Source organism: Eublepharis macularius, chromosome 18 (genome assembly GCF_028583425.1).
Source record: "Eublepharis macularius isolate TG4126 chromosome 18, MPM_Emac_v1.0, whole genome shotgun sequence".
Taxonomy (NCBI): Eukaryota; Metazoa; Chordata; class Lepidosauria; order Squamata; family Eublepharidae; genus Eublepharis; species Eublepharis macularius.
In genome coordinates this window covers 28,345,932-28,367,926 of record NC_072807.1, presented here as the reverse complement: position 1 = coordinate 28,367,926, position 21,995 = coordinate 28,345,932, and the positions used below count along the sequence as shown (strand labels likewise).

Here is a 21,995-nt window from a genome sequence, read left to right as displayed (position 1 = left end):
CTATTCCCAGGTTTCCCTTTCTCAGGAGTGCCACCTCCCTTCATTAAAACAACAGCCAGTTGCATCATGGGAAATGTTCCTGCCACATGGTGGTACTTACTGTGTAATTGGAGAGGCAGAAGTCAGGGAACAGAAGCTGGTGGAGAGGGGGACCAAGGCAAAGAAAATGGCCCTGGGAATAAATCCCATGCTAAGTCGTGGAACAATTAATCAGGTGTGTATGTGCTGATGGCCTTATGAACCCAGACAGAGGTCCCTGTGAGCGCATCCCAGTTGGGGAGAGAGCCAGTTTGTCTGGAAAGAGATGTGTTGTAGCGCTTCGTTCACTGGAAGAATGACGTAAAGGGAAGAGGCTGTATGATAAATGTGCGCTTTCCCTTCCCCACGCTTCTTTGTCTTGTCTCAAATTGATCTGAGGCATCTCCCCCAGTGGAGGAGACACACACGCAGCCGTTGCGAGGCAGGCTGCATTTTTATATGCAAGAGTGGATTTGGATCGGAAGGACTTGCGCTTCCCGAGATGAACATCAGATCAGAAGCCACTCGATGTGTAGCATGTGAAAACAGCCAAGTGTGCTTGTTGGTTGTTTTTGCACACCTAAATACCTTCTGCCTTCCTGCAGGAGGAGTCCCTGGTGGACACACAATGCCACCTCCACAGTCTCATCAAGGGCCCCGTTGCACTCAAATGTGTCCCCTGGCAACAAGGCAGCCGTTTCTCCCGCTAGCAATCGTGTATGCATTCGTGCTCGTACATGGTGCATTTAAAAATGCACATTCTCAGAGGGTTTTTTCTTCTTTTTTGGAAAAAAAATTTACAAAAACAGTAGCAAACATAATAATGTGATCCAAATGCCCAGCGCTGGGCTCGAAAGAAATGTTCCTCTGCCATTATGTGAAAATTTAGCGTGACTGGAACAGCGTCTGCATTTGATTAGGCAATTTAAAAAAATGTAAGAGTCTTTACACTTGAGGGCCGTTCTGCAAAACAATTGCACAGTCTGTGTTCTAAAATTGGTTTGCTTTTCACCGACTTCCGTGTTTTTATTGCGCTTTGTCTCAAACGAGAAATACAAGACGTCACGCACCAAATTAATGCCTTTTGATGGAATATAGTAAATAAGAGCAACAAATGCTTCAGAAGTTTTAATCTTCTTGGAGCGAGAAGAACTGTGTCTTGCCACAAATGCTATTTTCCAGTGCAAGAGGGGGGAAAAAACATTTCCTGCTTCATTATTTCAGCACAGTAGCTAATAGTGTACAATTAAGGACAGTGTATTGTGTGAACTTTGAGTCTGGCACCCTCGTTCACTGGATCAGTTTGAACCCAGGGAGCTGATATAGGTGTGAACTGACACCTTCTCAGCCACCATGCACACTTCATAATAATCTGAGAGGGACAGAAATATAGATGGTATTGTTTAATGGTTAGAGGGTTGTTGTGAACTGAAAACATAGGGACTATGTATGCTGTTCTAAGCTCCTTGGAGGAAGGGTGGGGTATGACACTTGATAGAGCCAGTTTGGCGTAGTGGTTAAGAGCAGCAGGACTCTAATCTGAAGAGCCGGGTTTGATTCCCCACTCCTCCACTTGAAGCCAGCTGAGTGACCTTGGGCTAGTCACAGCTCTCTGGAGCTCTCTCAGCCCCACCCACCTCACAGGGTGTTTTGTTGTGAGGATAATAATAACATACTTTGTAAACTGCTCTGACTGGGCATTAAGTTGTCCTGAAGGGTTGTATGTAAATCGAATGTTGTTGTTGTTGTTATAGATGTAAAAACAGAATTTAGGAACCCATTTGTGCTCTCTTCCCCCTCTTGGGAGTAAATTCTCTGCAACCTTCCCTAATCATAGTTTTGCCATGTTGTCCCGGACTCTAGTACAACCAGAGCAATTAATAGCCATTGCAAGAAGACCCAAAACACTACCGGGTGTTGATCTATATACAATTATATTCTAAGAAAGTTGCTCTATTTTAGAAAATATTACAGGGAATTTCATACTATTAACCAAACATCATCCATTCCATTGTAATTAGACCAGGTAAGTCCATAATAGCATTCAAAAGTTCATATATGATATCATTCGTTTTCTTTTTTCAGGTGGATGCTGATAAATTTCAGGTTCCCCTCGAGGTAGCCAAAGGCTATGAATGCTATTATGGACTTACCTTGTCTAATTACAATGGAATGGATGTTTGGTTAATTGTATGAAATTCCTTATAATATTTTCTAAAACAGAGCAACTTTCTTAGAATATAATTGTATATGGATCAACACCCGGTAGTGTTTTGGGTCTTCTTGCAATGGCTATTGATTGCTCTGGTTGTGCTAGTTTCAGTGGAGACCTTCCCTCGTATTGTACTAGAGTATGTCCCAGACTCCAGTGCCAAGCAGGGTTGCTGCAGAAACCATAATGCCATGTTGGTTTCAAACCCAGGGTTAAAAGGTAATGTGGCGAGCAATAACTGTGGTTAACACAAGGCACATCCCTTGCTTGCTTGCTTAGGCAGGCACTTGCTCCGAGGGGCAAGGGAGTGAGAATGAAGATGCAGAATCTTAGGGTCTCCTTTTCATTTCTCACCTGGTTCAGTAAAGCCAGCAGCCTTGGCCCCTGACTAGTGGGCCAAGCAGCGGCTTGCACAATAGCTATCAGAGCATGGGCAGAGGTTCTGCCTTACTTTTCAGCATATTCCCTGCACTGTCAGTTCTAAGAGATGTGAATTTGCACCAGTCTTGACATTACTTGTAGACCAACCAGGCACGGGGGAACAGAAAACCTCATGCCAGCCCCTTTCCAGAGCATGTGATTTGCCCAAGAGCAGTGTTGATGGGGGGAGAGGGAGTCCGTATGCAATAATGGTGCAATAGGGAGCTACTTAACCCTGACTGGTTCCTAACACTTAATATGAGCAGCTGATTAGCCTTTTTTCTGCGCCAGAATTTTTGGTGGACCGAGCAAGTGAATGGAAGAGAGAAACTGAAAGTTGTTGTGTGGAGTTAAATTTTATAGTAGCTAAAACATAGCTGTTCTACATAAATCTCATGGAGAGATGCCACCTGGGCCCCAGTGAGTGCCAAAACAACTTTTTGTAAGTGTCATCCGCTGAATTTAAGAAAGCAGCTGGTTTCTAGCAAAGGCTGGCCAGATACTTCTGAAACCATACAAGCAGATTGCACTACCAGAAGCCGTCCCTGCGCTTTGCTTCCACCAGTTGTTGATTAGAGGTAGACTGTCTCTGAGCATGTGGGTTCTGTTGTTTCCCCGTCACCATCAATCACTATTCATAGATCGATTCTTCTTGAAGTTGTTAGATCCATTTCTAAAGCCATGTGAGTTGCTGTCTATCACAATTGTACTGTGATCCCCTGCCAATAATTTTGTTTGGGTGAGAGTAGGTTGTATCTCCCTTCAGAAGGATGTGGCTGCATCCCTCTGATGGAATCCTTTTTGCACCTTCTCTAGCTATATGCTACCCCCCCCTCTCCACTCTCTTTTAGAAAAACTCTTGGAGTTTTTGACCCCCCCCCCATGAGGCCATAAACCCACAGCCAAATAATTGATTTATGTGAAGTCTGGCACGTGCAGGCTAAGCCTGAAGTACAGAATAGCACAACCCTGTGCCAATATAACACATTTTTTTTTGTTCAGGAAGTGGTGCATGTGCAGCCCCAATGTTACTCTACCTGTTGCAGAGCACAAGCCAGGGAGCAAAACCATGTGGCTAGTGGTCAATAGTTATGCATGCATGAACACATCAGATCTCCAGGGGAAAGTCCTAGGTGTATTCACCCTGGGAGACAAAAGAATATCAATGTATGTATTTATGGTCAGCAACTAAATTGGCCAGTGTGCTAATATAGGGCCATATGCAGAGTTGAGGGCCATCCATCCCCCCCTTCCCTTTTATTTGGCCATAGCTGTGGCTTAGAGCTGGTTGAGGCAGAAAGCATGAGAGCGAATTTGGTGTAGTGGTTAAGAGCAATGGGACTCTAATCTGGAGAACCGGGTTTGATTCCCCACTCCTCTGCTTGAAGCTAGCTGGGTGACCTTGGGTCAGTCACAGCTCTCTCAGCCCCACCCACCTCATAGGGGATAATAATAACATACTTTGTAAACTGCTCTGAGTGGGTGCTAAGTTGTCCTGAAGGGTGGTATATAAATAGGGTTCCCAGATGCCCACCAGTGGCAGGCAAACTCCCGGGGATTTGCCCCCTCATCCACCAATCGCTGGGCAATAGGCGGGAGGGGGCAAGCTCCCAGAGCTTGCTTGCCCCCGGCAAGCACCTCAGGAGCACGCGCTATGCATGTGCTCCCACCTAGTGCAGCAACATCACTTCCATAAGTGACGTCGCACCAGGTATGGGAGCATCCCTTTGCTTCATTTTGGGCCGAATTGGACCCCATAATCGGCCAAATCAGTTCCGTGCCAAGCGCAGGAGCGCTTCAGCGGCTAGCCCGACAACATCACTTACGAAAGTGGCGTTGCCATGCGGCTGACGGGGTGACATCACTTATGGAAGTGATGTCATCACTTAGGCGTCGGAGCACTCATGCACTTCGCATGCACTCAAGGAATTTTTTTAAAAAAGGTAAATGCCAGGTCCCAACCCTCCCAGCGGCAGGATAGAGGGACCTGGCAACCCTATATATATAAATTTAACGTTGTTGTTGTTGTTGAAGCCACTTATCTTCTTTTTCAGGGAGGAATCCTGCTAAGTATGTATATGAACACTTGAAGCTGCCATATATTGAATGGAATTATTGGTCTATCACACCTTTTTGATCCTGTGGGCCCTTTGGAATTTTTAGTCAGTGCGACAAGTGCTGCTTCAAAATGGCTGCCACTGGAGGGGGAGCCAAAACCAATACCTTCCTCCTTGCTTTTCCTATGAATTCCAGAAAGAGAATAAAGGGAAATGAAGGAAAGCCCACAGTAGTAATAACAACTATAACAACTGTGTGCTTATATACCACTCATCTAGACAGAATAGTGCCCCACTCAAGAGTGGTAAACAAAGTCAGTGTTATCATTTATCCCCACAAAACAGCTGGTGATAGGGTTATCAGGTTCCTATATCTTCCTGGTGGGAGGGGGACCTGGTACTTAACGGGAGATTCTTCTTCGCTTGATGTGATTCGTCAGACAGGCAGGATATATGTAAATAATGTAAATAAACCTTATAAATAAGCTCAGTATAGTCTACTCTAACTGGTACCAGTTCTCCAAAGGACTTTCACATCATCTATTACCTTTTTACTGGAGATGCCAGGAATTGAACATAGTGCCAAGCCATTGCTCTGGCACTGAGGCATGGCCATCCCATAATGTGCAGTATAGTGTCAAAGTCCAAGGTCACAATCTCTAGGGTACATATGATCCTGTGTTTTTCTGGAAGACGTTTGATGGAAGCTGAGTGGTTCCTTTAGCCACTCGAAAGCAGTCGTTGAGTGGCAGGCCAGATGTCCACACACTGTGGGCTGGGTTGGGCCCAGAGGCCTTCAGTTGCTTCCTGCTGGTATATTCCTGGCTGGTATTTCTCCATTCCAGTTTATTTCAGGGCATGTGTCAACACATCAGCAGCTGTTCATCAGGTCAAAATCAGTTTATGAACCAACGGTCACTGTGAGTTCTTCAGATTACAGAACAACAAAAATTGCATAGAGTGCTCAGCTTCCAGAAAAATATCAATACTAATATCAGAGGCCATTCAAATCCAGGGCTTGTATAAACGCTCTGCATAGCTGTTACCTGGACAGCAGCTCTTGTGTGTCTAAAAGGCCTAGACCTCCAGGAGTTGTCAATACGGCTTTCATTTTCGTTTAATGAACTTGGTGAAAACACAGCATCCATGCACACCAGCGTCCTTTCAGTTCATCTGGAACTCATGGGGTGTCTCTAATGTAAAAAAAAAAATCAACCAAATGATCTGAGGGCCTCAGTGTGAGACAGTTTAAATTAACAATATATAGACCTGTCAAGATAGTTAATCAGAAGCTTGCTTAAACAACAGTACCTTGCACTTCGGCCTAGTAACGCAATGAAGCCAGACCTTGGCAGGCTGTCAAATGGCGTTTTGTCCCACTGAAGTGAGATAAACCAGAGGAGACTTTTGACAGTGGACATAGTTTTGAAAACAAAAGGCTCTTTTCAGCTGGAGGATTTTTTTTAACTTTGTCCTGACAAAAGTGGGAGGGGGGGAGCCAGAAGCAAAATGGCCTGTCAAAAATCAATTTTAAATCAATTTAATTGAAAACATGACTAGCGCGTCTGGTTGGGACTTAGTCTTCCTTTCCAGCTGGAACGCAGTAAACTGTCGGATTCATTTTTGTTGATCACAAGAGACTTCTTGTCCTCAAAGGGTGCCTAATCAAGCGAGTATTTGCCATCGTTAAAAGTCACCCTGTCCATCCGAAGAACATTCAGAGCAGTTCTTTTGGGGGAAGGGGAGAGAAGCGTAGGTATTCTCTCACAAAAGTTAAAGACTTGCAATAACTGGAGCAAATTAAGATCAAAGTTGTGATATTCTGGAGAATTTCAATATAAGCCTTAAAAAAACTTTGAAAGAGATCAAGAAGCATTAATATATATAGTCTTTTTATTTCCATTTAAAGCCGGAGCAGTATCTTAAAGCAACAGGATTGGTTGTTTGCTTTTTTTAATGCACGTGGTGCGTCCTGTACTCCTGCCCTTTCAAGTTGTCAGTGTATCTTTTTTATGTTTTGAGTAGAAGATACCCAGTCATGTGAAGCTGCCTTATATCATGGCCGTTTCCACACGCTCTTAAAGAGAAGGCCCACTCACCAAACTCTGGTAGGTTTTTTCACTCACTCCATATATCTCCGATTTCAAAGCAGAAGCAGGCAGTTTAGCTTCCATTTTTTGGCATCTTTTCTGAGGAGGCAATTTCCCGCACTTCCCTGTGCTGGCTAAAAGACACCGAAAAAATGGAAGCCAAACTGCCTGCTTCCGCTTTGAAATTGGAGATGTATAGAGTGAGTGAAAAAAAACCACCAGAGTTCGGTGAGTGGGCTGTCTCTTTAAGAGCGTGTGGAAACAGCCACATGCTCTTAAAGAGCATTGATCTGTCAAGGTTGGTGTTGTCTTCTCAGACTGGCAGCCACTTTCCAGAGCCACAGAGAGAGGTTCTTTCCCATCACCCGCTACAGGTGTCTTGAATCTGTGACTCAGCAAAGAACCAAATATGGAAAATAAAATCTTGACGTGAAAGTATATTGCAAGTATAAGTGGGATGCTATAAAATAACTAGTATATGAAAGGAATAGCAGGCAAAGATATCTGTAGATCCGAAGAGAGATACTTCCCAGAAAGAGAGATTAAGAGAGGTAAATTTAGAGAGGTAAACAGTTCCGTGGAATCCGAGTGCAAGTCATGCGTAGATTGAATCCAGTGCACTGAAACAACGCAGGGTGCTCCTGTGCGTAAATACGACTTATTGCAAGACTTCATGTGTGCCACTTCCCCAAAGGACTTGAAACAGCCAGTGTTTGGGCTGTAGAAATGTTATGGATTATTACTCAACCTGTCAATGATCAGTATTGCTATGTTGTATATTTCAGTTATGCAAATGAGCTTTCTTCTGGTTTTTTGTTGCTCTCTGAACTGTAAAAGGTTGCAGATCCCTCCCTGACCTTTTTAACTGGAGAATGCCTCGACCACTGAGCCACAGCTCCATCCCGTTCTGTTCAGTCCTCTCATTTCCATTTCATTTCCCTGCATGGGGGAACCAGACTGGGATTCCACAGGCCAGGCCTTGGGATTCTCAGAAAGATCACTCGTTAACCAATTCAGATCAGTCATGTTAGTCAACTGATGACTCATGGAAGCTTGTCTGATCTTCTCTTTGAGGTCCTCCCCCCAAGTTGGCCTCCAAAGAACCACAGGTTTCTTGCCACACAATTTAGAAACCTCTGTTATAGACATTGACTTTTTACAGAAAAATAAGAGACTCACAATTCCTAAGAAACATTTTTTTTAATACAGCCCAGAGTGTCAGTCCCCCGCAGGACAAAAGAAAAGTCAGTAAGAAAAAGCAAATGTGTTTAGGCAGCCTGTTTTTAGGTACCTGGGATTTTCCCAGTACCATTACACACATGTCTGTGCTTATCTATAAACTTTTTTTAAAAAAAAAACTATCTTCAGCATCTAGGCAAAACAAAGAAAAATAAACTCTTTCTCTATGCAACTTGATTGAGGGTCGAGCATGCACCTGAGCACGGCAGAAAATTGCAGCAAGTGGGCTGAGTCTGAAATCAGTCTCTCTTTGCTGCAGTGTTGCAAACTGCTGCAAAGCAACTGCTGAAATGCAATAAGACACAACCACAGTAACCAGAACTACAGGAGGTTTCTGCAGCCTGATAAGCAGAGGGCCATTTTTCCACAGCTGCATAAATGCTACAAAGTTCCAGCTGTTGTATCACTGCCACTACTCCTGCTTCTCAACTATTTAATATTTATTTAGTGCCACAGGTATGCCAGACTTTGTTTGCAAATTAAACAGAACCTCATGTACTTCACTTTCCTCTCTTATTCTGCCCAAATATGAGACTTCTTTGGAAATGTAGCTGTTCATGTTTCATAAAGATCATACTTGGGTCTGCTGACAAAAACAAAACCCAAATCTGGAGCCAGGCCAGAAGGAGGGGGGGGCATTCCCAAGGCGTTTTGGCTGCTGCGCGTGCTGGCTTTTAGCCAAAGGCTTGGGGTGAGGGGAGCAAAATGGTCCTGGATACAAGGCTGAGGACCTCTCCCCACAAAATGACCCATTCATATTGCCCAAGATTTACAGGCAAAGTTGTACCCATCTGATCTTTCACTTTGATCTGCAAAGTTAGAGAGTCACATAGGAACCTTATTTGTTTCTGTAGTCGATTGGCTTGAATGGCTATTACTGAATTTAATCTCCTTAAATACTGCTGAAATATAGGATTACATGTATTATTTTGATAGTCCTTGTACTATAGCAAGATTTGGGACCAGTAGCACCTTAAAGACCCACAAGATTTCCAGGATATAAGCTTTCAAGAGTCAAAGCTTCCTTTGTTCTCTTGGTGAGAGCTTTGACTCTCAAAAAGCTTATACGATGGAAATCTTGTTGGGTCTTTAAGGACTTGAATTTTGCTACTGCAGTCCAACACATCTACCCACCAGAAACTATCTCCTTGTACTATGTTATCTACTGACAGCATTTTAAGGGATTCAGAAGGAGAGTTGCAAGATTTATGTTTTACCTCAGATTACCTGTCTGCAACCCTGCTTCCAACCATCCATGTCAAAAGTAGAAGCAATCGGTCTCCGAGCACAGAATGTTTGCTTGCATAGACTTCCGACACGCCTGTCTACTGAGCACATCTCAACTTGCAAAAAGTCCATACGCATAGAACTCCATATGGGCTGTTGGCCTGGGTACAACTGATGTGGCGCTTTGCCATGAGTACACTGAAACACACTGGAAAAGGGCCCAGTACAGGAATGTCTGTTTTCTTCTTGACGCTTTTGTTTTATTTAAACAGCAAACGAATCAAGATAAAAACGGTGGATAAAAATGTACTAAAACACGAATGGAATTTGGGATAGATTAAGAGGAGTATCAATCCTACGTTTCATATTTTGTTTTGGAGGCCTAAAGTGGTATTACCCAACCCTTTAAACTATAAGCCCACGGGCAGAACATTTTATGTTGATGTTTGTGACTTCTGAGGAAGACATACATGAAACAAGCTTCAGCCAAGTGCTTGTAGAGTCTCGTTAAGCTATAATTAAAAGTTGTGTACTAGAACCAAATCACCTGCAATAAGATATGGACTTGCAATTCAGATAAGGACTTTCAACTCTACAGTCTGTTTATTGGAACTTAGTTGCTGGTTATGTGATAAAATGGTTTTCATGTTTTGTCATCAAGGCATGGTATATGACGAATGGTGAAGCAATATTTTGTTTAGGTTGTGGGGCAATATAGCAAACTGTAGTTTTGTGTAATGTGGTATTCTTGGAAATGTTATAAAAACAATAGTAATATAATTGATTTACAAAATTTACACTAAAATTCAACAGAGGTTTTTTTCTACTATACAGTCATTAGACACGGTGTTTTTTTCTCAAAAAACCCCATCTGGAAGCAGAATACCTTACCCACAATTAGGGGTGGGTAAATTCAGATTAGAATAGCAAATTTTGTCTGACCTGGTGAAATCCAGGTATTCTGCATCAAAAAACAGGTATTTTGAATTTTTACCCAATTTTCGGTAAAAATTTGGTAAAATCTGGCCATTGTCTTTTATTGGAAAATTAATCAGGAGGCTATCTGGTGGGCTGGGGGTGGTATTTTTTTAACCAAACTGCCAAGTTTGGAGAGAACCTTTTCATGACTGTCCTGTAAAGACCTCTCGGGTTTCATGAAGATTGGATCCAGGGGGGCAATTTTATAGAGTATTTATATTTGATGGAGTTTGCTTGAAAAATGCCACCCCAGCCCCCCAAGTAGCACCCCATTATTCCCCATAGGGAATAATGGAGAGGGTGGGGGCACCTTCTTTGGGGGGCCCATAAAATTGGCCCCTGGGATCCCATCTTCATGAAATTTGGCGGGTCTTTAGAGGTCAGTCAGGAGTAGGATCCTTCCAGATTTGGTGAAGTTTGGTTGAAAAATGACCCAGAGTGATTCTCCCATAGAAAACAATGGCCAATTTTTTTCAGAAATAGTCAAACCAAATTAGATAATTTGGAATTCAGGGAATTCTGGATATTTTTTTATCAGATTCAATAAAAAAATTCAGACTTACCCAATTTTTTTCGTATACCCGTATCTGTAATAGATAACTGACTTAGAAACTGTTGGGTGCAATCTTTTTGGTCTACTCAGAAGTCAGTCCCGTTTTTTTAACTGGGGCTTACTCCCAGGCAAGTGCTCTGAGGATTGCAGTCATTGGTTCATAATCTTGATGGCCATAATGAGAACTTACAAGCATCTTTGGGAAAAGAAGAGAGTATCCCCAAAACCTATTTACTCAAAACTGGATGAAAATGCCGGATTAGAAATTCTAAGATGTATATTAATAATGTGTTATTATAGCCAGGTAATATGTTGAGTATATTTAGGGATCTGTTTATATCTTGTCCTTTTTTGATATAATTTGTTATATAGATACATCTTTTATATTGGGTTCAAGAAGGAAGGAAGGAAGGAAGAGGAAGGAAGGAAGGAAGGAAGGAAGGAAGGAAGGAAGGAAGGAAGGAAGGAAGGAAGGAAAGATGACAGTGTGAGGTGGGGGGAGATGGAGTTTAAGAGAAGTTTTGCAGGTCTGATACAGTCGACAGGCTGTGTTGCCAGGATCAAAAGGATGGCATTCTGCAATCTTGGTGCTTATAAATCAAGTAAAATTGTTGTTGCAATCCAAGACTGATAGACAGTAATCACAATAGCTAAACCTCTAATGGGCTGAGTCATTGTCTTATTTATAGGTTTCCCAGTTGGTTGAACGACTATTCTCCATATACCACTGTTTAAAGTAGCCCCGAGTCTCATTTTCAGTGCAGAGTTTGGTTTATGTCTTTTCTGACAAGAGCTGTTTGTAAACTAAATAGCTGGAAACCATTCTTTTTTGCACTGATACCCAGATCAAAATGTTTTGATAGAGCAGAGCCTAAGGCAGTGATCAAAACATTTTTCTTCAGAATAGTCCCACTAAAACAAACAGAAAGGCTGTGAAATATGGAGAGGGGCGCATAGCTTACTTTCCTTTTGCATTTGTCTAGCAAGCTAAGTACTTCACAAAGTGAAACCTGTTCCAGTTGCCTAGCCCTGAACAGTTCTAGGGGGGATTTTTGACAGATCGTTTGCTTTGATTGAAGTAGAGTTGCCATATGCCTACTGGTGGAGAGAGAGCTCTCTTTCCCAGCAGGCCTTGCCCGCCAGCAGTCCAGCGACCAGAGGAAGAAAAAAATGTAAGTCGCCTTTGATGGTTTTACCATAGAGTTTCCAGCAACTGCTTGAGAGGCATGATGTCACTTCCAGGTTTTCCCGGAAGTGACATCAGCTATCACGGATGGCTGCCCCCCCCCCCCACTCCAGTCTTCTGCTAGGTTGAAGGCTTCAGGTTCTCCTGTGCCTTGCTCATCACAGAGCAGCATTACAGGTTTGGGAGTCAGCATAGACTCGGAGGATGGGCAGACCCAAAGGATGGGTAGACCTGGAGGATGATTGGAAGGCCCCCACAGTACAGCAGCCTTAGTAAAGCTTTGCTGGCATTGGTCTGATCCATGTTTGGATGGAAGACCCCTGGGGAAGCACGTGTATGCTGCCTGGAGTGTATATGATGGAAGAAAGATCTGATGCAAGAAACAAAAATACTCCCATGTTTCTCTGTGTTGTGATAGTGCTAGAAAATCAATGATTTGTGCATTTAAAAAATTAAAAATAGTACAACAGTGCAGACAGGAGTGATAAAGAGGGAATGTGAGTATTATAAGAAAACGTGGCACTCCGTCATATAAGTGTAGCGTAAACAAATTAATCAAAATCATGATGAATTTCAGAATGGGCACCTGTAAGTCCACTGAAGGCTTAGAAGAATGTAACTCTGCCTAAGATGGCACTGTTAGTTGTGAGTCCAGTAGCACCTTTAAGACTAACCACCTTTACTGTAGCATAAGCTTTCGAGAATAACAGTTCTCTTCGTCAGACGCACAGCTCTTTCTGTCAGAAAGCTTATGCTACAGTAAAGTTAGTTAGTCTTAAAGGTGCTACTTGGACTCTTTTCTATTTTGCTACTGCAGACTAACACAGCTAATTCCTCTGGACTGTTAGTTGTCTTTCTCTTCTGCCAGTTTTTTAACAGCCGAATCTGAACACACTCAGCTTAAATAAAAATGCAAAACTTGTTTGTAATTTGGTGTGTTTTTAACTGTGGGTTTAAATTGGTTGCAAACTCACCTTGAATATTTTCTAGGGGCATAGAAATCCAGTCATTAATGAATGCATCTGTTCCACAATCACTTTGGAGAACCAGCATGTTTCACCGTACACCAGATCCCTGCAGTCTTATGTTTTTAACTCCAGTTAATTACTGTCTATAAGCAGGTCAAGGCAGCCCAGCAATTGGTTTTTGAGGATGTGCCTCTGATCATGGTTCTATTTAGCTATTGTCGCCAATAGCTTTTAATAGATTTATCCACCCCCCATAACTGATCTAATCCCCTTTCAAAGCCACCAAAACTAGAGGACCTCTCTTCATCTTGTGGCAGTAAATTCCATAAGTTAATCACAGACAGGATAAAGATGTACATATTTTTGTCTGTCCTGAACCTCCTGCCGATTGAAATTTGAACGAAACGTATTTAGTAGTTTATTTAGATATTGTGTATGTTGCATCTCCAGATCAGTTCAAGGCGGCTCACAACGAAAACAAAGCCAAAATAACCAAGACAATAAAAACAAGTCAGTGAAAGCAAATCAATGAAACTAGACAAGTTAATAAAATAAATGAAAACTAGGCAATAAAAACAAATCACACCTTAAAAACAAATCAATAAAACAAGATAAGTCAGTAAAATTAATGAAAACAAGTCAATAAGAACCAGTCAATAAAGGCATAGCAATAAACCCAAGCCGAGGCATAAAAGAACATAAAACAAATGGAGCAGTCTAAAACGATATTAATAAATCAGTCCTCAGGCTAGACAAGGACCATAAAAGAAGTTAAAACGAAGAAACGCCTGTCCGGGGTCTGGGTCCCAGCCCCCAGACTTGGTAGGAGGGAACAGCGGGTCAGCCGGGCTGACGGGCAAACAGAGGGGGCAGCCAGCAGGTCAACTGGTCAGCCAGCTGACAGCAGGTCAACCGGTCTGACTGGCAGGCAGAGGGGGCAGCTGGGGGACAGCAGGTCAACCCCTCCCACAGGCAAATGGAGCCAGAACCTGCCGGTGCCAGGGGCAAGGGGCAAAAGCCCAGGGCCTCAGGAGGCAGGGGGAGACAGAGAGAGGCCAGCGAGTCCCACTCCCTTAGGGAGGGAAAGGGGGCTAGGTAAGGCGGAAGGGGGCAAGGGCAGAGGGATTGGGAGCCCAGCAGTCACCCACCCAAAGACCTTACCTGAGGAGGAGAAGCAGCAGCAGCCCCAACAACCCAAAGCCATGCCCCAGCTAGAAAATAGTAGCCTGGCCCAGGAGTTGCCAAAAGCCAAGCCACTCCAGGTGGGGCTATTGGAGGCACTCTGCAGGAAGCCCTGGGCAACCAGCCAAGGAGCCGCAGCTGGACCCACCTTCAGCCATCAGCTCTGCCAGGGAGGCTGGGCTGCTAGCCAGGGGACTGCAGCTGGACATGCCTTCAGCAATCAGCCAAGGCAGGGAGGCTGGGCAGCCAGAGAACAAGGCACAGCTGGTGCTGGTCAGTGGGGCCAGATCAGCTACCCCAGCTGCAACTGCTTGGTGCAGCCCAAGGCCAGGCTGGAAGAGGGGTGGGGCAGTAGAAGGAAGCCCTATAAAAGCTGGCTGGGAAGAGCCCTGTGGTGGTGGGTGTGAGTGAGGAGTGATGATATGGAGTGAGAGCAGTAAGATGCAAGGGTGGAGGTTTGGAGGAGAGTTCTGGAAGGAGGAGATGAAGGAGGACGCAGAGGGTAAGCAGGCCAGGTTGAGCAGACCAGCGAGTGGACTGAGAGGGAGTCTGGGTGAGGTATACCGCCCCTCCTTCCACAGAGCAGGGTCCTGCAGAATCCCTGGCCCCCCTATGACATCAGGAGCAGACCGCCCAGTGCCACGCCCAGCGGCAGCGGCGGCAAGCCCTGACAACCCCTTCATTAAAAGTCTTGGCGAAAAGTTTTGACTTGGTGCCTAAAGGAAAGGGAAGTATGCATTAGGCAAGCCTAAAGGGGGAGAATATTCCCAAGGCAAGGTGTCACCACCCGAAAGGCCTGACCCAAAAGATCCCAGAGATACGGTGCTTCAAGGAAAGTTCTGCGCAAGGGGGGGGGATCCTCAAAAGGAAACTGATGTGTTTTTTTAAAAAAAAGACTTAAGCGTTTCTCACAAGGGAGAAGCAAAATCTAAATGGAGATATCTGAAGTTCCACGCTGGATCAACCTAAAGGTCCTTTTAGTCTAGCACTCTGCCTCTGATTGGGACCACTCAAATATGCCTGTGAAAACCATAAGCGGATTAGGAGAGTGATGATAATTATCCCATGTTGTTCTGTCAAGGCCTTGACCTATTTGTCCTTAGTCGTCATCAATATTCATCCTAGACTTGGAAAGGGCCTCCATATAGACAACACTCAGCAAAATGAAGGAAATCGAAAGCTAGAACATCCTTGACGGCAATTCGACAACGATGATTAACATTTGTGCAGCGTTTACCCCATCTAATCCCTTCTTAAAGCCAACTTTGCTATTCGCTTTTACCGTTGCCGTCTCTTTGGTCCATTGCACTGACCATTATGCTGTGCTACATCTTGAGTAGAAACCAAGCTTGCAACTTCTGAGATATCTCTTTTCCCCATATTACAGTGGGGTGGACGAAGGAGAGTGTGAGAGAGAGCAGATTGTCTGAAGTCACCTAGTGAATGCATGGCTAAAACGAAATTCAAACTGGGGACTCCCTTGTTTCCTGCATAGCCTTGTATCCAACCTTGCCTCCTCCTTGCTCAGTTTCTCCATTACTTTTTGGATAAGTAGCTGTGATATCAGCATCATAACTGCCTCGAGACCTGGTTCTTGAATCTCTTTTCTTCCCATCAGAGAATCTTCTTGGCTTGCAGGTTTGGTTGCAGCCAGCCGTGCTGTTCCTCAGGTTAGTCATTTGGGTTTTGTTTACACTTTATTCATTAGCAATTTAATGTGAGATGCTTCATCACCGGGAGGCTGTCAGGGCAAGGGAAAGCAGAGAGAAAATGCCAGGAATCATTAGTGTCTATTAGCTAGTGCTGCTCATCAATCTTGACAAAGAGGGCAACCTATCAGTTCTGGACGGCTGGATCTCAGATGCAGAAACATCATTAACAGTTAAAAATGCATCTTTCTTAGGTCACGTTTTAATGGCCAAAGAAGCCTCCTGCACCGTGTTGTGCCAAGCAGTCTCCCCGTCTAGGCAGATTCCGGCATGACCTCATTGAAGCTCACTCGCGCTCATGTTGGAGACCGGGCTGAGCTCAGGCAAATGTAGTGGGCAGGAATAATTAATCTACTATCGGCTTCATTTGATGTCACAAGAAACCTGTGTTTGTTCAACACAACACACACCTTGTCCTTGTGCTCCCGTCTTCTGTCCTGTCTCCCCTTCCCTCCATCCCTTGAAAGTAAACTTTGATGGGGAACACCTTTGTTTCGGAACCTTTGACTCAAACTGCAGTTTTGGGGGAGGAAGCAAACTTCCATTTGCCTAGGTGTCAGGGGCAGCTGGAGTTTGACCTCAAGACTTCCCAAACCAGGCAACCTTCCGTTGCACTGGCAGGGGCGGGGGGTGGCTTGTGAGCAAGACAAACATATGTCATGTCTAAATGTGGCCTCTGTCATTTTTTTCCTAAGAAACCCAGTAATTTCAACAAGTGTCTGGTGGTGTATCAGTGGGCAAATACATCTCAAGGTGTCTTGAGATGACTTCAGCATAACTCTGTTTATTGGTTGGCCTATCACTGCCTCCCCCCACCCCACCCCAAGAAAGGGATTTTAGTTTCTTGAGAAACTAGCACTCTCTTTGACCATTAATATTTTGCTTTGTATATTCATACTTTCTGTCCATATGTCTACCTGTATTTTATCTGACCTTCTAAGGAGCTCAGAGTGACATAATTGGCTCTGTCTTCTCATGTCATTCGCACATCAGCCCTATGAGGTAGGGTGCTTGAAGAGCTGCATCCTCCAATCTATCCATCCAGTTAGGATTCTCATTGCAAGCCCTACTTCTGGTGTCCCTGTCTGCAGAGGTAGCATCGATGGAGACCAGAGATGGAGCTCTTTCAGTGGTGGCACCTTCCTCTTTGAATGTTCTTCCTCTGGCAATTTGCCTGTTTCCTGCCCTATTCTCTTTTCATCTCTAGGCCAAAACAATTTTTTCTACCAATGCTTTTAACTACGGGATTGATTGTATTAAATTGTTTTTACAGTTTGCCCTACCCTGAAGGCTGTCACTCATTATTTTCAGAGGCTTGGGGTTTTTTTTGTGCTCTGGCTTATTTTTATGCTTTGGACTGTTTTAATTGTGTGTTTTTATCCTTTGCCTTGTTTGTAATGACTCTGTGGTTTTATTGAATTGTTTTAGTTGTGGGTTGCCTCAAGCAGAACTCTGAAGAGGCAGCATGATTTGAGAGGGGCCGGGTAAATAAATAGATATATAAGTAGCATAATATGCCATAAAAGAAGCAAATGAAAACAGAACAAAATGAAAAGGTACATATATGCATATCCCTAAATGATGAGCCAGTTTCAGAACTGACTGGTATCTCAGATTCTCTCTAATTAAGCCCGAGTCCTTTGATAGGTAATTCAAGAACATTAAAAAAGAGGTTTCCATAAACCACTAGAATTGTGATAACTTCCTTAATGAGCTAGAAATTATCACCTCTTGACTGTTGAAACGTGCGTGGATCTCAAATGCATTTGGGATGGAAACAGAAGACAGAGTTGGCATCTCTTAAAGACAGCAACTGATAATCTTTGAGTGAACTTATAGGTAATGATGTGTGTATGTAGTGGTGTGTGTATTGTTAGTTAGCTAGCTAGCTAGTTAAAACATTTCTGTGCCACCTTTCCACCCAATTCAGGGTCCCCAAATCAGTGAACATTAAAAAACATTTCATACATTAAAAGCATTTAAAATATAGAAACATATAAACACATAAAGCACACACAACGAGTGAGGAGGGCTAATAAGAGTTAGTGAGGGAACTCCAAACAAAACAAATAAGTTCTTACCCACTGGAAGACGGAGGGAGACAGACGAATCAGGCATTCCAAAGTTTTGGCACCACACCTGAGAAAGCCCTTTTTCAGGCCGCTGCCCACTAGTCTCAGATGGCATGGGCACCCAAAGCGTGGCCTCTAAAGATAACAGGATTTGCAGTGAAGAGGAATCTACTAAACTGTCTTGAACCTTTTCAGAATTTGGGACCCATTTTTAGCCCCAACAGCACATTCACTTCTATTTTTTCTACTCTGTATGTCTGTCCTTCCTTCCTTCCTTCTCTCTTCTCTCTCATTTTCCTAAGCTTGCACTACACATCCAGCAGGCCACAGTGGTAGAGCAAACTGGACCACTCCAGCTTCCATCAGGAGGATGCTCTTTTTAAATAACCTTCCAAGTAAAGCAGTTCCTCACTTTTTTTTTTTAAACTTGCACAATCTTTCTTTTACTTCTGAGTTTATTGAACACAATGAAGCGTTGTTTCCTTCCTGAAGTCTGGAATGGAAGGGTCCATTCTACCTTCTCACCCCTACCAGTATCTTTTAGACAAGTAGACCAGGCCTTCTTTCTGTCTCCTTGTTTTCCATCTTTTGAACAGAAAATGGCCGTGGTGCTGTTGATGCAATGCCTCAGTGATTTCACATGTGGCCAGGTTGTGGTCCCACTCGGGTCATTTCATAGAAAAAGAGCTGGAGGAACTCATTAGCATACACCACGCCCCTTGACATCCCTGGAAATGTGTCATTAGCATAACTGATTTGCATATGCCACACATATGCATATGACATCACTTATCCTGGCTGTTTCGGACCCAATCCTGGCCATTCAGGGCCAAAATTGGGCCCAAAATAACAAAAAGGGGCTACAAATGGTCAAAAAGGGGCCCAAAATGGTCAGGATTGGGCCGCTGCTGAGCAGGAGAGTGATCCACCACCCGTCAGAGGCCTGATCTGGGCCGTTTTAGCCACTATCTAGGCCGAAATGGGCCCAAAATTGCCAAGAGTCAGGTGGGTGGGGCCACCTGACATGTGACCTCTTTGGGGAACTACCAGAACTGCGTTCCTGAGCATTCCCCCTCAAAATGAGCCCTGGTCCCACTTAAGTAGACCAGTGGACTAAATTACATGATGTATAATTGGATTTGCTAAATGATCAGCCGGCCTACAAACGGCTCTTCAAATGCGAGTGTGCAAAATAGAGATATGTAAAACATTTAAAGATTCAAATGATTAAACAATTTGGGTTCATCTACCATTTATATTTAAATGTTTTCCAAGGAGGCAGGAAAACGGTTGCAAAGAGTAACTTGTGCGTTCCAGGATCACCTGTGCCTGTCGAATTTGTGTCTTCTAATATTGACCTTACTGTTAATCGTCTGCACACAAGACTGACTCCAGAGCATGTTAACATTAATTTTCCTTAATCAGTAGCAAAGCTGATAATATTGATGAATATGTATGTGAGTTAGATCGATTATGAGCTTGTTAATGCTTAAACGGTAATGTTTAAACAGTTGCTTTATTAAATTTAAATTTTACATTCCTAGTTGAGGAAAAAGCAAACTTGTATAAAACAAATAGGTCGTAGTATGGTTTGCAAACGTGGAACTGTCTGTATTTTGATGTAGATCTTCCGCTCACTTAAAAGTGTAGGTTCTCCAACATTTCAGAGCTCAGCTAAAATCTGCAGGAGATTGAAGTTGTTCAAATATCACCATTTCTTGTACTGTTGGGCTCTCTTTAGTGCCATGTATGGCTGAGAATCTCCTTCAGGCAAAACAGAAAGCCAGCCCATTAACATAGAACCAAGCTATTGAAGACACTGGAGATCCTCAAATAGAATTTTCTGTGGCTTTTAAAAAAATATTATTGTAAAGAATAACAAGAGTTGGTGGGTAGAAAGACTGATTGGAACAAATCACTTGGGGTGAAGGAAGTTAGTTTTTTTCCCTCCCTCCAGCTTTCCAAAAATCAAATGCCCTGTATTAGAGGAGAGGAAATGAGGCCTACTGTCTGCACAAACACGCCGTAATGCCTGTGTAAATCGGAAGGGCCCAACGGCATGGAATTAACAAATGAAAAATGCTCAGAACATTATGGGGGAGCCCCCCACATTTCCTCTAATAGAGGCCATTTGGGAATGAATGAAGTAGGGAGTGAATTTATGAAAACTGCTGAGTTTGATTTCATTGGTCTCCAAGTATGGATTGCTGTAGCATAGTGGTTAGAAAGCAGGGGCGTTAAGCATTCACGCAAGATAAAAATACTTACAGAGATGTTGCCCTCAAGGTAAAAGTAAAAGGCTGGCGTGGTGTTTATGCAGCTTGTGTGTGCCTTGAATCTTGAAAGAAGCTTTGGTTAATTTGCACGCCAAGGCTTTCTTGGGTACCGTGTGGCAATTAGCGGGAGAAAGGAAAGAGATTGCAGTTTAATTAATATTCTAATCCCAGCGTTAACAATCTTCCTGCCATGTCAGCAAGCTCACATGTTCTGTTTGCCGCCCTTGTGATTTAGCCTGGGTGACATTCGTCAGCTACCTTGAGCAGGGCGGCGGGGCGTGGGGGAAGGAGAGGGGAAATATCACACTTGTAAAACTTAGCACAAAAAAATTGAGCAAATGTCAATGTGTCACACCAAAGTTTTAATCAGGTTTGTCACGTAGCACTTTTTCTATCAACAAAACACAAAGGGACCTTTCAGGCAACATAATTTGCTCCGTCCCTGCTAGCATCAAATGTACAGTCTTGCTGGTTGGCCTGAAAAAGGCTTAACATGGAGTTTTTGTGTTTAACTCTCTCGCAGGTAAAGAGGATTGGCCAGAAGTGATTTGTCCCCCTCCCCCTTCTGTCATGAGGTTCCTGTTGCTCTCTGCTTGTGCGGTGCTAGTGACCGTCTCTCAGTGCGACGCCGTCAGTTTCCCAGAAGATGAGGACCCGATTAACGTTGTTGACTACCATTGTGAGTAAACCAGCAGAACAAAACTTGATGTGTGGATTTTTTTTTCCTGTGTAGTTTTGTTGAAGAGCAAAAGGAATTGTTCCCTCCGATGCCCCCAAATTTATTTACTTATCTTTTGACAGACAGCTTCAGTGTTATTTTTTTTTAAAAGAAAGCATTGCTTTGGGATTGCCTTTTTTTTAAAAAAAACAAAATTTAAACAAAAGTGCATTTGCTGACGCTGGCTATCTTGCAGTCATTGATATTCAAGACATTGCACGAGGAATTTAGTTTAAATTTTTTCTACTCCCAGCATATACAGCTAATCAATGCTTCCTATTGATTCTTGATCTTTGTAATCCTGAGTGTTGGCGTAACCCATTTTTTACTTGCAGATTCAAGGCAGTATCCAGTGTTTGGAGGACGCCCTTCAGGCAATGAATCCCAACACAGGCTAGACTTTCAACTCATGTTGAAAATTCGAGACACACTCTATATTGCTGGCAGGTAATTTTCCTGTAGTCAGCTGATTAAATTAAAATCCCCCCTCCCCTTTCCTGACTTTGCATTTAATCTGTGTACCTTGCTTTAAAATAATTTGTAGAATTGGACAAGGAAATCAAATTGGTTGAGAGAGTCAGTGGTACTGGATCCCTTGTGGTGGCAGCCATTAGCCTTGCTGAGTACTTCTCCCTTACCAGTATGTCATGACAATGTGGTGTAATTAGAGTTGCCAGCCTCCAGGTAGTCGCAGAACAAACAGGGGTGTGCAATTCCTGCAGTGACCAGAAACAAAAAGAAGGGGAAGGCAGCAACTACAATACCAAAAGAATTATGAAAATATGATATATATGCTTATAGTAATGACAATACAATTGGATAAACACCATATGTGAAAATTAATCAAAGATATGAATCATATATACAAGTCATATATACAAAAATTCAATGAGTCATATATACAAAAATTCAAAGGTTAGAGACCAAAAGCCGAATATATCCAGACAAATTAATGGCAAAACACAATACAGTCAGTACATGGAAGTAATTTACAAATGCCAGGACCAATATCAATGTAAAGTCAAAGTAAGCTGGTTCAGACCACAAACATGTAGTATATACTCATAAAGGAAAAGAGTAGGTAATCAGT

At 43.3% G+C, this 21,995-nt stretch overlaps 1 protein-coding gene across 11 annotated transcripts in view; it reads left to right on the top strand.

Annotated features, from left to right (window-relative positions):
* SEMA6D (semaphorin 6D) overlaps nt 1-21,995 on the top strand; it is an 82,916-nt gene that overhangs the window by 20,742 nt on the left and 40,179 nt on the right. For all 11 annotated transcript variants that reach the window (XM_055002339.1, XM_055002338.1, XM_055002346.1 and 8 more), the window contains exons 2-3: nt 20,711-20,866; nt 21,241-21,352. In XM_055002339.1, coding sequence (XP_054858314.1) covers nt 20,711-20,866; nt 21,241-21,352 — 268 coding nt within the window. The remainder of the gene's footprint in view (nt 1-20,710; nt 20,867-21,240; nt 21,353-21,995) is intronic.